Source organism: Sinocyclocheilus anshuiensis, unplaced genomic scaffold, assembly GCF_001515605.1.
Source record: "Sinocyclocheilus anshuiensis isolate Anshui unplaced genomic scaffold, SAMN03320099.WGS_v1.1 scaffold919, whole genome shotgun sequence".
NCBI classification, from domain to species: Eukaryota; Metazoa; Chordata; class Actinopteri; order Cypriniformes; family Cyprinidae; genus Sinocyclocheilus; species Sinocyclocheilus anshuiensis.
In genome coordinates this window covers 145,480-161,017 of record NW_015547671.1, presented here as the reverse complement: position 1 = coordinate 161,017, position 15,538 = coordinate 145,480, and the positions used below count along the sequence as shown (strand labels likewise).

At 42.0% G+C, this 15,538-nt stretch overlaps 1 protein-coding gene across 1 annotated transcript; it reads right to left on the bottom strand.

The window, feature by feature from the left end:
* Nucleotides 1–5,638: 5,638 nt before the first annotated feature.
* LOC107702754 (GTPase IMAP family member 7-like) lies at nucleotides 5,639–7,539 on the bottom strand. Its single transcript, XM_016505166.1, has 3 exons — nucleotides 7,533–7,539; nucleotides 6,710–7,416; nucleotides 5,639–6,253 (listed from the first exon to the last, which is right to left on the bottom strand). Exons 1-3 carry the CDS (start codon nucleotides 7,537–7,539, stop codon nucleotides 5,639–5,641), a joined length of 1,329 nt encoding a protein of 442 aa, XP_016360652.1.
* Nucleotides 7,540–15,538: the final 7,999 nt, after the last annotated feature.

The following is a 15,538-nucleotide window of genomic DNA, read 5'->3' as shown; positions in this document are numbered from 1 at the left end:
AATAACTCTTTACTTCCATGCTCTAATGTAGACTGCCATTTTTCATGTAAAAGTTTTTCATATACTACATTAAAATTACAAAAATAAATAATAACGGTGGAATATCTATATCTGATAAAATTGCATAATTTAATACAACCTAGCACAGTATTAACACTACTTTTGATTATCAGCTACAATTGTAAAGAATCGGTCAGATGGCATGAATCATTATCAGTACATGGTGTCAAAATGTAAAGTACTCACATGGATGAGAATCAGCACAGCAGTTGGAGAGGGTGTCAATGGGCAGCTATACCAAAAACATTTTTACTTGTATTTCCATAATGTAGCGTTACAGATTCAGTTTCGTTTTGGCTGTTCTCTGTGTGCCGCTGTTTAAGGGAGGAGCTGATCTAACCTGTTCTGTGGTCATGGATAGAATGAAACAGCACATTTTCTCCATCTCCATACCTGTGAAGCTAGAAAATCACTTTTCAGAGTTTCCCTTCAATTTAAAGATTTCAAAACTGATTTAGGAGATTATGATGAGTAAAGAGGAGAGAAAAAGCAGGGGGGGGGTGATATGTAAGCCACTTGCATTGTCTTTATTGGCTTGGTGCAGTGGTGGACATGAGTGTGGAAAACTGGAAGGTGTCTTGCTTGATTCATCTGCAATGAGTGAACTATAGACATCTACACTGAAAAAAATGGCAATGGGGTGGTTACATTTTTAAATATGCATTTCGCATTTCTTACATGATTAATTTATGCTTCTCATATAAACATATTTTAATAATGTACCATGTATTTATTCTGTAAGGATGTTCAATCATATAGAATTAATCATGTTGAAGCTAAATGAAGTAGTTATGTTTTCTTCAGAAACCCCGCCCCTTTGCGAAGGAAACCGATTCGCGCCCATCTAGGTAATTAAAACTTGAAAATAAAATTCAGTTTAGAGCAGCCATTCAGTATTTGAATGTGCACATTTTCACTCAGGTTTTATGTACTTGTCATATCAAACAACATTGTTTTAAAAGTTACATTTGTGTTAATGCTCAAGTTAGCTAACGTTAACACTAGCTTTAGCCGCGTCTGAAAATGTCATGTATATTATAGTTTGTGTTCGAAATGTGTGTAATCTTTTTCTTTGTACGTTGACTAGTTTAAAATTTGCGTCAGTATGAGAAACTGAGCCTAAAAGCGTCTACACCGGACGTTACCGTTGTCGTGCTGTGCCGCAACAGCCTGGAGATGTCTACAATGGACGCGACAAAGCGGCCGTTGCAAAGAGCTTGAACTACATCAGAAATAGAACAGGGAATGCGTTAACTGTTTTGTAGCATTTTAAAATGCTGGTTTAATGTAGTAAGTGATGCTAAAAGACATGCAGATGAGGCCAGAATATTAACGTAACTTGTTTAATTACACGTTAAGAAAACGCTTATGCATTAAGAAGATAGTATTTAAAGTTCATATTTTGGGTTCATCAGTTTTTCTGCAGATATTATGCTTTATTAGTAAGGTGTGTACAGAATGTGGTCTTTTCCCTGATAGCACACATACATCTCGGAGACGTCTATTTGATGTCTGCATTTACATCTGCAAGACGTATTTTTTAGAGTGTTTGCTCATCTGCAATACGTCTATAGGACGTTTCCTTTTAGATGTCAAATAGACGTCTATTAGATGTCTTTAAGATGTTTATGATTTAGAATGTATGTAAACCTGACTTCTGAAAGACGCCTGTCAGATGTTTGTCCAAAGCAGATGCTTTCCAGATCAAGAGATCTTTAACAGACATCTTGCAGACGTACATGTGCTATCTGGGTTAATATCACTGTCTCGGTACATTAAGCATTCTTTACATGAGAGGAAAACGCTTAACGTGTAAATAAACGCGTTGCGTCCACATTTGGGGCTTATGTGCGTAGCTGCACGTAGCGTATGCTTTACAATTTTGTCTTTATCACTGTGTTGGTACATTAAGTCACATGCAGCGTTATTTGTGTTAAGCGTTTTAATGTCCCTGTTCAAGTTCTGCTAATTCACAAGCTGAGAGAGAGTCATACTCGCGAAGGTGTTGTTATTTGTTAAACCAAACAAAATCAAATCTTTCAAAAACATGCATCAATATGATTATTTTATTGAGTGACAGGCAGTGGGTTTAATCGGTGGCATTATTAATAGATTTACTATCCGGCGTCTTCTAGTCATCTCCGCGACCTGCTTCCCTTGGGGTTTTTAGACATAGAAAAGGCGAAAAATACACTGCATTGTCCAGTTTTTCCTCAGAATGATGATTGGAGTTACTTTTGCAAATCTCGATGCAGCATGACTGACAAACAATGATGACATTTTCCACAATCACGACAGAAAATCAAAATACTGCCCTAAACTCAATAGCGGAGAGGCAGCGCGATCCTCTCAGTATGGCGGATAAACAAAGCAGTTTCCCAGAACTCAACGCGGCGTGACGTCAGCTTCACATTCTCTATACACATAAAAACATGATATCAGGCTTTTGAAAAATCAAACATTTTGAAACAGAACTATTGCTTAAACCAATGAGCATAATCAATAATCATAACCAATAATCAGTTTTATTATTAAAAATCCAGTACAATGATTGTTGTTTTAAAGAAAATGAACATTTTATATGCCTTCTGTTTAGATGTCTGGTTTCTCCTGTCCTGTGAAGACCCCTTATTCTCCCTTTTTTTTAATGCTGTTTAGTAGTGGTGAGTATTATTTAAAACTTTTACTTTTGTTTTAAGAGGTTGCATTCGCATGTGTACATCTCTGATGACTGCTTTGAATGATATGCGTCTTAATATCATTTGATGAGCATAATCCAAAAGTCTTAATTATAATAATTGTTTTAAAACTGATGCGTACTTTTGATATTTTACAGATATCTGATATTTCACCAGACAAGTGCATTTATTGACATCCACTTCACTGTCAGTCCAAAGCCTCTACATTGATGGTATTTATGAAACTATACTGTAATCTGTATGTTTAGTTGATCTGACGATGTTGCAAATTTTAATATTAATATATTATTTTTCTCTCTCCCTGTCCATTGAATGTGTCCGTGTATTAAGGGTGCACAGTAGCAGTTGCAGTTAGATTTGACCTTGTGGGGACATTTTTGAGGTCCCCACGGGTAAACAAGCTTATAAATCACACAGAATGAAGTTTTCTGAAAATCTAAAATAGCAGAAAGTTTCCTGCAAGGGGTAGGTTTAGGTGTAGGGTTGGTGTAAGACAATAGAATATACGGTCTGTACAGTAGAAAAACCAGCACAGTAGCAGTTGCAGTTAGGTTGGAGTTACCGAAACATCCAAGACATCCACACTTTGGACATTTCTGCCATTATCCATGTACGCATTCAAAGTGTGCTATATAATTTTACAGTTTGTTGTATGAAGACACTATTGGATTTCTTGGCCTAACATTCACAATCCTAGAACTGAGGTCTAACAGTTATCTGTAATCAGTCTTTGTTGACCATGACTGGTTCTTATTATATTCAAGTTTACATTTCTCAGGATACAGACGTTACTAAATTATTGAAGTTAAGTTTGATATTTCCAGAGCAGTACTGAATCTCATTTTTTAACTGCGCATTCTCCAGGCTGCAGATGAAGGCCTCTTCCCAGGATGCATTGAGGAGACAATGCCCATGATAGACCAGGAGACATCAGGATCGTCAACGAGGGCCAGATAATCTTACAGTTATTTGGATAACTGGGCATTAGCTACTGCACAATTCAACTGCCCACTTAACTGATGAAAGGGATAGTTCACCCAAAAATGACAATTCTGGTATCATTTACTGAGCCTCAAGTTGTTCCAAACCTGTTTACATTTCTTAGTTCTGCTGAACACAAAGGAAGGTATTTTGAAGAATGCTTATAACCGAACAGTTTTGGGGCAGCATTGACTTCCATAGTATTTTTTTCCTACTATGGCAATCAATGCTGCCCCAAAGCTGTCTGGCCTCAAACATCCTGCAAAACACCTTCCTTTGTGTTCAGCAGAACTAAGAAATTTATACAGGTTTGGAACAACTTGAGGCTCAGTAAATGATACCAGCATTGTCATTTTTGGGTGAATGATCCCTTGAAGTATTCATTTGAGGAGTATAATGGTGGAGCTTTAAAATCAGCACACTTTCAAAGAAAGTCCTTCCTATGTGTGTGTGTGTGTGTGTGTGTCTGTGTGTGTGTCTGTGTGTGTGTCTGTGTGTGTGTGTGTGTGTGTCAAATATGAAGAACATCATGTTTGAATTGTCATGTTTGCCTTGGAGATGAATGCAAATCTTACCAGAGAACTTAGTTGCATGAGCGTCATCTACTGGACAAAATACAGTTTTAAAAGTAAAGTTTTGTACCATTTACAATTTTGAAAAAAAAAATAAAATGTGAATACAAATAATTCTGAACTGAATGCTGACTGAAGTCATTCTGGCAATCACAAACATTTAGAATGTATTGATTTATTTATTTTTAACTGAACACACATTTTCATGAAAATGATGCAGAATAATGCACAGAATAAAACAAATATAAAACAAAAAAAACAATGTGCACTGTTGTAGAGTATCATTTTAAAGGCACATTCTTTTACCCCATTTTTATTTATTTTTTTATCTCCGTTATCGTGTACACTGGCTGTGCAATAATCAAACACACTCAGTCACACATATATTAATACATTATTATCTTTTGTCACTGATAACTCAAGGAAGAAAAGATACAGTTCTAGGTAAGATTTGCGGTAATGAAACCCAGGCCACATCTATACGCATGTACAGGAAACTGAACAGAGAATCAAACACGTGTGACTGCAACACAATTTAATTAACACACAAGCAAATACTCATGAGTCTAAATGAATCTGAAAAGCTTTTTTTTTTTTTTGTTATTTACACATTCCCAAAACTTAAAGCTGGAGATCATGCATTACTCTAAATGAAAATGCTAGTCAATATCCATTTATTTTATTTTTTTCTTAGACCCAAGCTCAACTACTTCTACTGCTTTCTCAACCAGAGCTTTTGCATTCTCGTAGTTAAGCTGTGCTGCCTTGATCATGGCGTCATACACTGAATCAGCTTCTTCTGCTGCTTGGAGCTTTAAAATCAGCACACTTTCAAAGAAAGTCCTTCCTAAAAAAATGTAGAAATTAATTTTTTATGACATCAGTTCTGCTGTTATTGTTCTTATTGTGTAACATTGTATTACGTTAAGCAATTTTTTGGGGGGCGTGGGTTGAGGGGAATGAAATGTTAGATTTTGAGTTTTGGATTTTGCTTTTAAATGGGGTTATATTATATTTTAAGAGATGCATTTCAAACAAATTAGCTATGTCTGTAACATGTCTCCGGTATATTTGTAATCTGTGTGGATTGTTGTGTACTATTGAAAAAAACAGTATTTCTTTCCAATAAATGTTTTTGCTTATTGCCCTACTTAAAAATCTACAATATTAGGGTGCTAAAATGCTTTTATTTATTTAAAAAGTACTACTTATAGTTTACCAAAGCCTTTTTTATTCTGTTTATTAATTTTATCTGGATTTATTGTACATTTTATCATAGTTTTATTTAATTTATTGAAACACCACTGCATATAGTGGATAAAGCTTTCACTCGTAGTTAAGCTGTGCTGCCTTGATCATGGCGTCACACACTGAATCAGCTTCTTCTGCTGCTTTCCATCCAGTGATTCCTCCTCCAGCAGCTCCTACAACAGCTGCGACTCCAATAACAACTAATCCTGCTTTTGCTACTGCTCCTCCTACTCTTACTCCACTTGAAGCCACAAGTTTACATTCCACTCCTGTTTCCCCTACATTTTCTGTCACTACTACTGCACCTCTTTTAGAAATACATCTTGCCAATGGTTTTAATAAAGTATAAACAAAAGCTACTGCAACACATGCTCCCAGAAGAGCACCGATCACCACTCCTGTTGATGCTCCTCCAAGCTGATTAAGAAATGTTCCATGAACTATTTCCTTTGCTCTTTCTCGTTGCTCTTCTGGAGGCAAGTTCTTATTCTTTTTCATTTCCTCTTGAATTTCTTTCTCCAACATCTGAAGAAGCTCATTGCTGTAGCAGCCGTTCTCTTCCACCATCTTGTCGATGGTCTCCAGCAGATTTTTCACCTGAACCCTGTTGCTCGTGTACCCTGAATAACAGTTGTTCCAGTATTTGTTGTCGATGACATGACAGCGACCTCCACATTTATCAACCAGCTCCTGTAGTTGTGAAATCTACAATATTAGGGTGCTAAAATGCTTTTATTTATTTAAAAAGTACTACTTATAGTTTACCAAAGCCTTTTTTATTCTGTTTATTAATTTTATCTGGATTTATTGTACATTTTATCATAGTTTTATTTAATTTATTGAAACACCACTGCATATAGTGGATAAAGCTTTCATTTAAACAAAAATTATGTTAAATCAACAGGAGGTACGTGGCACAAAAATCATAAAAACAACATAAAAAATCATGTTCATTTGACATAAGTTATGTAACATAAACATAAATTATAAAATTTGTTTTATAAAATAATGTTGTGAGAACATAATTAAAATATGTGCAACCGATATACATATTTTTTTAATGTTAATCCAACATAATTTTTTTCAGTGTACTCTATATATATATATTGATGCTCCTCCAAGCTGATTAAGAAATGTTCCATGAACTATTTCCTTTGCTCTTTCTCGTTGCTCTTCTGGAGGCAAGTTCTTATTCTTTTTCATTTCCTCTTGAATTTCTTTCTCCAACATCTGAAGAAGCTCATTGCTGTAGCAGCCGTTCTCTTCCACCATCTTGTCGATGGTCTCCAGCAGATTTTTCACCTGAACCCTGTTGCTCGTGTACCCTGAATAACAGTTGTTCCAGTATTTGTTGTCGATGACATGACAGCGACCTCCACATTTATCAACCAGCTCCTGTAGTTGTGAACTGGCCTTCACAAACTCTTCAATGGTTTGGTCTTCTAGTTGATCACCAAAAGTGAATAAGATCACTGTGTGTTTTAAGAGGTGTTCATCTTTGAAGGTGTTCAGGATTTTCTGTACCACCTCGTTTTCTTGTCTTGTGTATCTTCCGACCTTTAGGACCACGACAAAAGCATCGATGCCTGGAGCGCAGTCAGTCAGAGCTTTCACAATCTCAGATTTGATCTCCTCATCATCACGATCTGTGTCAAAGAATCCAGGTGTGTCAATCACTGTGATCTTTCTTCCATCTAGCATCCTGTCTGCACTTACACATTTATCTGTTACAGAATTAGCTGAAGCTTTAGTGGTGAACACCTTTTTTCCAATAATTGTATTCCCAGCGCTGCTTTTGCCATCTCCTGTTTTCCCAAAAAGCACAATCTTTCTCTCTGACAGCGAAACACTGGCTGTTGGAAATAGCAACATTTTACAATGAGATTTTTACTTCTAATATCATATATATATTTTTTTTTTTTTGACAGTTATGTGAGAAAAACAGATGTTTGCAACAGTTATAACTTACACGCCATAGTCTGTCGCTTGCGTCAGAGTTCGTCCAAACAGCCAACTAATAAAAGAGAGAAAACCCAAACTAAAAAGAGAGAAAATATAGCCTAAATAATGCATGCACAACATAACAACACATCACGAAAAAAATTACTCATATCTAGGCTATAGAGATAGACAGTCTACAACAAATCGCCAGTCTTTAGGAAAGATCCCTGCAGACGCCGTTCTCTGATTATGGGCATTTTCAAAACTGGAACTTCGATGCCTTTGCGAATTAGCCTTTTTCACACTTTCGTGATCCTGGCTTCCGGACTGGCGCTTGCAGGGTAAACGTTTTTCCGGTGACAACAGCGGCCGACTTAACAAGAATGAGTTCAAGAATCAAAGTCTTTTTATACAAATTAGAGATTATGAAAATGCTTGAGCTGCTGGTACTTTACTCTACAAATCGCAAACATTTCACAAATTGTTTTGTTTTTTGCATCAGCTCTGGTCATAAAATACAAGATTGTTTTATTCTAAACGGTGGCAGTTATAATTCAGTTAGTTTTGCCGTTCTGTCCGTTTGGTTCTGGCTGTGCATTATGACTCTCCACGTGAATTTTTTCGCTATTAATATTATTATTGTATTTTCTACTTGATTAAAAATCTAAACTGGCCAATGGCATTCAAGCGCGCAAAATATGAGGGGCTCCCACTCTATATAAAGCAATGCTTGTACGTCATGAATGAATGATGCATTTATATAGTGCTTTATTGTGTATTTTGTTGTACACCCAAAGCGCTTTACAATCATATGAGGGGGTCTCTCCTCAACCACCACCAGTGTGCAGCATCCATTTGACAGCCACAGGACAATGGCGCCAGTGCGCTCACCACACACCAGCTACAGGTGGAGAGGAGAGATAGTCATAGAGCCAATCAAGTGGTTGGGGATTATTAGGAGGCCATGATTGACAAAGGCCAGGGGGGCAGCACTATACTGGGGCATTAGGACCCACACAGACCACAGGGTGAGCACCCCCTGCTGGTCTCACTAACACCTCTTCCAACAGCAACCTAGTTTTCCCAGGAGGTCTCCCATCCAGGTACTGACCAGGCTCAACCCTGCTTAGCTTCAGTGGACAACCAGTCTTGGGCTGCAGGGTCATATGGCTGTGGTCAGCCATTCAGAATCTTTTCCTTCAGCCAACCTTCTACGAGAAGCAAGAAGCCTATCAACAAGACTACTCACCGTGATCTACACGCTGCAGCGGACACGCCTTCTCTTCCCCTGCTGTGTTCCGGTGAGCATCGGAACAAGGATGACTTACGATTGCCTCTCCTGTGCAGAGCCAATCAAACTTTCTGATGGCCACAAGTCGTGAGTCCTCTGTCTGGGTTGCGCCCACGCAGAGGCGGTGCTTGGGGGGTCGGACTGCCCCCACTGTGGAGATATGAGCCTCCGGACTCTCAAGCTTCGTGTGGCCATCGTCCAAGGAGATGAACTCGCCCAACTAGCCCTGCCGCATTCTTCCTCTGCAGCCTCTTTTGAGCCAAGGAGGAAAGTTCCACGAGCATCTGATGTGGATCTGTCAGGGGCAGGTGACGAGACCACGCCGGCTCAGTGCCCACGCGCTCCTTACCCCCCTGCTGCAGGTCCCCTTCCAGTGCGCCTCATTAACGCTGATCTCCACCCCTCCCCCGACGCTCAAGATGTGGTGTCCTTCGGTGCCATGGAGGGCGCTGAAGAGGAGGATGATGCCATTTCAGTGGCAGCATCTGCAAGAGAGGAGTGGTCTAACAGCCCGCTGGATAACACTGCGCCCCATGGCAGCGACGCGGGGGACCTCCATCATAGTGATGTCGAGCTCCTAAGCGTCCTGTCCCAGGCAGTTGATGAGCTCGGTTTGGAATGGGCGCCGCCTACCGAGCCGGCCAGAAGCCGTCTGGACGAGTGGTACCTCCAGTCGGATCGTGGCCGAAAGGACACCCCGCGGAGGCCCGGCTCCTTTTTCCCCGAGGTGCATGACGATATAACGAAGTCGTGGAACGCGCCACTCACCAGTCGAGTGCATAACCCGGGATCCTCCCTCCTGTCTTCTGTGGACGGCGCTGACCAAGTGGGGTATGTTAAACTCCCCCCTGTGGAAGAGGCCATCGCTGCCCATCTCTGTTCTTCAGCCGCGGCGAACTGGAGAGTGAGAAACAACGCGTCTCTCCCCTCTAAACCTTGCCGCACCAGTGCAAACTTCGCTGGCAAGGCTTTCTCTGCGGCGGGCCAAGCAGCTTCAGCACTGCACGTGATGGCGATACTCCAGGTGTATCAGGCCAAGCTGCTCAAGTCTTTGGATGAGGATGGGCCGGACCCTGAAGTGTTCAAAGAGCTCCGACGTGCCATGGATCTGGCCCTCAGAGCGACGAAGGTGACAGCTCGAGCGATCGGCCACAACATGGGGAATCTTGTGGTACTCAATCGGCACCTGTGGCTTACTCTGACCGAGTTAAAGGACTCTGAAAAAACGGCCCTTCTGGACGCTCCCGTAAATCCCTCAGGTATCTTCGGAGCAGTGGTAGAGACGTTCACGGAGCGCTTTGTTGAAGCGCAGAAACAGTCGAAGGCCATAAGCCACTTCCTACCAAAGCGGCGCGAACCCTCCTGCGCATTCCCGCTCCTCCTCAGCACAGCACTCCGGAAGACCGCATGCCTCTTCTGCTGCTGTTCGGTGCGAACATGAGCCGGCGGTGAGACCAAGACAGCCTTGGCTGAAGCGCCGTCAGGGCTTGAAGGGCCAGAGACCCCGCCCTGACAGAGCTGAATCAAAAATCAAATCAGCTGAATCAAAGCTGCGCTCCTGACGCTGTCTCTCGGAGAAGGAATGCTGCACCCAGCGCCGAAGACGTGCCACTGAAGAAGTCTGCTCGCTCCGCTGTGTGTGTTCACCACGCCCCCCTGCCTGTTGAGGGCGGCGTTTTTTGACTGTTCCACTATGCAATGGAATAAAGTTGAAAAACATACAAAACTCACCTCAATATCAGAGCAATTCTCCTCCTCTCACTCCCCTCTCCCCCATCACTCACTCTCACACTCGTGTGGTATTAAACTCCCCGCCCCCCAATGGCGAGTTATCCCTCACGGTGTGCAGTCCGCCTTGCTCGCTGTCACAGTTCACAGAAGCGTGGCAGGCACTGCCAGGGGTATCAGAGTGGGTTATGAAATCAATAAAGAACGGCTACACGCTTCAGTTCTTCTGCAGGCCACCCCGTTTCAACGGTGTGTTAATGTCCACTGTACGTGAGCGGAATGCCTCAGTTCTGCGAGAGGAAATACACAACCTCCTCGCAAAACGCGCTGTAGAGACAGTGCCCCTAGCAGACCGCGAGAGCGGCTTCTACAATCGTTATTTTCTGGTACCAAAGAAAGATGGTGGACTCCGCCCAATCTTGGACCTGAGACCGCTGAATCGCGCGCTTTCGAAGCGCTCGTTCAAAATGATTACGCTGAGACAAATCCTCTCACACATCAGATCAAGAGATTGGTTTATCTCTGTGGATTTAAAGGATGCTTATTTTCACATTCAGGTAGCCCCTCGCCACAGGCATTTCCTGAGATTTGCATTCGAGGAGAAAGCATACCAATTCATGGTCATACCCTTCGGTTTATCCCTGGCCCCTCGTACATTTACGAAATGCATGGATGCTGCTCTCTCTTCTCTGAAGCAGAGCGGAATGCGCATCCTGAACTATCTCGACGATTGGCTAGTCTTAGCCCAATCAGAGAGCATGCTGCTCAGCGACAAGCTCAGACTCCTCGCTCTTCTTCAGAGCTTAGGGCTGACAGTGAATATGCAAAAGAGCATGCTGCTACCGAGCCAGAACATCTCCTTTTTAGGAGTGGAGCTGAATTCAATCAATATGAAAGCGCGTCTGTCGGAGGAACGCTCACAAAAACTGATCAGCTCTCTCGCAGTCTTCAAGTTAGGGCATTCTCCCCCGCTGAAATGCTTTCAGAGGACACTCGGCCAGATGGCTGCCGCCTCGACAGTGTGCAAACTAGGGCTCCTACATATGCGACCGCTTCAGCTCTGGCTAAAGGACCGGGTGCCACAGGGCGCATGGCGCAAGGGCACCTTGCGCATCAAAGTAACGTGCGACTGCTGGGATGCGCTGACCCCTTGGTGCGATATGACTCTGTATCGCCAGAGTGTTCTTATTGGCCAAGTGATCAGGAGAAAGACTTTTACCACAGATGCATCGAGCACGGGCTGGGGAGCCGTATGTGACGGCAGACCAGCCTTCGGGACGTGGTCAAAAAACGGAGATGTTGTGGCACATAAACTGTCTAGAGCCCCTCGTGCTGTATACCTAGCGTTTAAGTGCTTTCTCCCACACATTCTCCACCGTCACGTTCTCATCAGGACGGACAGCATGAGAGTGGTAGGGTTTATAAATCACCAAGGGGGCGTGAGCTCGTGGTCGCTGCTGCAGCTGGCGAGAGACCTTCTTCTGTGGGCATATCGACACCTTCTCTCCATCCGGGCAGTACATGTCCCCGGACGCCTGAATTACGGCGCAGACTTACTGTCGAGGGGCGGGGTAATCCACGGGGAGTGGAGATTACGCCCTTTGACAGTCAATATGATTTGGAATGTATTCGGCAGGGCAGAGGTGGATCTCTTCGCATCAGCGGAGAACACTCACTGCCCGCTGTTTTATTCACTGACACACTCCCGTGGGAGTGGATGCACTAGCTCACAGCCGGCCGAAAGTACACATATATGCTTTTCCTCCAGTAAAACTTCTGCCTCGCGTGCTTTGCCAAATCAGAGAGGAAAATGAATCAGTTCTGTTAGTGGCACCGAAATTGCCCAATCAGCCGTGGTTTCCAGAACTGGTGGAGATGCTGGTAGCCCCACTGAAGAGAGACCTCCTCTCTCAAGCACAGTTAACGATATGGCATCCAAATCCAGAGTCATGGAGCCTTCATGTCTGGCCGCTCAACAGAGCTTGCCTGTAACAGATGCACTTCCTCAGCGCATGTTGAACACTATCTCTGAGGCTAGAGCTCCTTCCACTAGACGTCTTTACGCACATAAATGGAGAGTTTTCACAAATTGGTGCAGGTCGCGGGCCAAAGACCCATTCAACTTCCCAATACCAATAATTCTTGCCTTCCTTCAAGAGCGATTTGATGGTGGTCATACGCCATCCACATAGAAAGTGTATGTGGCCGCTACACCTGGCAGCCATATCACCCTGTAGCCCAAGATTGGTTGCCCACTGAAGCTAAGCAGGGCTGAGCCTGGACTCTGTCTCCTCTCCACCAATAAGCTGGTGTGTGGTGGGCGTTCTGGCGCACTATGGCTGCCGTCGCATCATCCAGGTGGATGCTGCACACTGGTGGTGGATGAGGAGATACCCCCTGACAATGTAAAGCGCTTTGGGTGCCTAGAAAAGCGCTATATAAATGTAATGAATTATTATTATTATTAATATTATTCCAAGGCAGCGTTCCATGCGCACGTCGATAATCGCGTAATCGGCAGAAATGACCTGATCATACGATTATTAAAAGGGGCAAGAAGGCTGAACCCTCCTTGCCTTTCCACCCTGCCCACTTGGGATTTGGCGCTTGTGCTGGACGCTCTCATGGGACCCCTGTTCGAGCCCATTCAATCAGCGAGCTTGCGAGCGCTAGCCTCTGTTAAGCAAGTTGGGGACCTGCAGGCGCTGTCAATTGACGACTCATGTATTGAGTTCGTGCCAGGTGATTGCAGACTCACCTTAAAGCCTAACAAGGGTTATGTGCCTAAAGTGCTTTCGACTCCATTTAAGCTTAAGCTTAATACACATTTGCTGTGCCCTGTACGTGCGGTGCACATTTATATCGAGCGCTCTAGACAGTTCAGGCTCCCAGAGCAGCTATTTGTATGCTTTGGAGGGTGCACAAAAGGCCTGCCTGTGTCCAAGCAAAGGCTGTCACACTGAATCGTCTACGCAATTGCTTTGGCTTATAGCTCTAAAGGCGTGAAATGTCCTATAGGGGTTCGGGCCCATTCAACCCGCGGACTCGCATCCTCGTGGGCCTGGGCAAATGGCATATTTATTCAGGACATTTGCATGGCGGCAGGCTGGTTGTCATCCAGCACTTTCGCGAGGTTTTATAACCTAGATGTGTCGTCGCTTGCCTCACATGTGCTGTCAGTGCGAGCAGCGCACGCGCCTACTCAGCCTCAGTAAAGATCTGATTATAATTATTTTCAATAATGAAAATATTTATTATTTTTTCTTTCTTTCTTTTTCAGATTGTCATCCGATTGTTGTAAGTGATTAGTCTTGCAGTCATCCTGCATCTTGGATTTGCCATGTTCAGTTTGTACAGATATATGTATTATCTGACTCATATTAAGTGATGCTTTTTTATTTTTCTCCTCTTTGTTTTTGTGTCACCGCAAAGGCTCCACAGCATTGAGCATCTTTGGCTTTGTAAGTATATATTTTTAAGCTGACTGTCAAACACTTTCTCAATGTTTTTTTTTTTTTAGGTTCATTAAATATATGTCATGAAGCAGCTTTTATTTATTTATTTATTTTATTCATTTATTTATTTTACAGTCTAGCATCATCTGATCTGTTTTAAAAGTATGAACTATGGATTTTGTAGTTGGTTAGTGAAATGTAATAATTTATTTACACAACATTTTATGTGAATAGTGTAGGCTAATAATGTGCGTTCCTGCTATACTTCTTTTAATCTTTTTGTGATTGCTTTTTTATATTTTTTTGTCAGATTTGTCAAGATCATCTTTTAGGATAAAGTTGAGGTCCTGAGAGTTCTTGGAGTTTCTATAGTGTTTATACAGATTTGTTGATGTCACTTTTTTGAATAATAAATTCAAATAAATAGGTCTGTATTTCATATACATTTCCATTTGAAATCCAGACTCGGTCCAGTACCGGCTAATTGTATAATCTATGCTGGCGTGATTATGGCCCAATGCCGGCAGTGTCGGCTCAGTAGGAGTGTCATGTGACACACAGCAGCCACAATAGCACTCATGTTTTATTTATTTATTTGTTTCCTTTTTATTCGAAACATTCCCAAACGCATTAACTATATCATGAAATATCTCAATTCTCACCTTTATAGATTATGTTAGTTGATCTATAGTGGGCGATGGTCAAAGTAGCCTAATAATGTAGTCTATTTAGCCTACTATAGTCTAGGCCTACATAAAAACATGTCTGCTTACTTAGTAACATATATGGGTGTCATTCCATAACTTATTTTTAATACGACTGACTTTATATTTAATGTGAATTTAACATTGAAAGTTAATGTGAATAAAAACAGAGTAAGCTACTTATTATAACACTTTCATTGTAAGAGAGCAAAGAACATTTACATTATCAAATAACATTTTCACTGACAGTCTAGAGTTCAAGCACTCTCAAAAACTCCCATTAAAAACTGCTGTTTACGTTGTGAAATGAATATCTTACTTACAGACTCATACACACATCTGCAGTTTGTTGTTTTTAATGAGATAATTCGCCAGAAAGAGGTATTTAGTCAGCGAGCGTGTGAAGAAAACACCGGCATTTTAGCGATGACTCATTTGAACACCTCTGATTGGTCATTGCATTCATAAGCTCAACAGAATCGTGTGTGTGATTGGTTAATGCGCAGTGCTATAAAAATGTGTCTGTATCTGGCTCAGCGCCAGCCAGCGAAGCAGATTTGAATTTAGCAGCTGATGGTATGACACACTGAACGTTCTAATCACGCCAGTGTGATTGTATTAAATATAGAAAATATTATTCGGCTATTTTTTGTCTTTTGAAAGCTGCATTCAAAATCCACTTGGCTCAAAAATCTGACGGGGCACGTATCCCCTCACTTTGAATGGGCACAACGCCTCTGTATATAGGCTTAGGCTATCATTCGTAATTTAATTTGTTTCTACGTTTGACATTATGCTAATATTTCCACATAGTGAGGTAGATATGTGGGGGCGTGTTAGAACGAGCCGTTTTAGG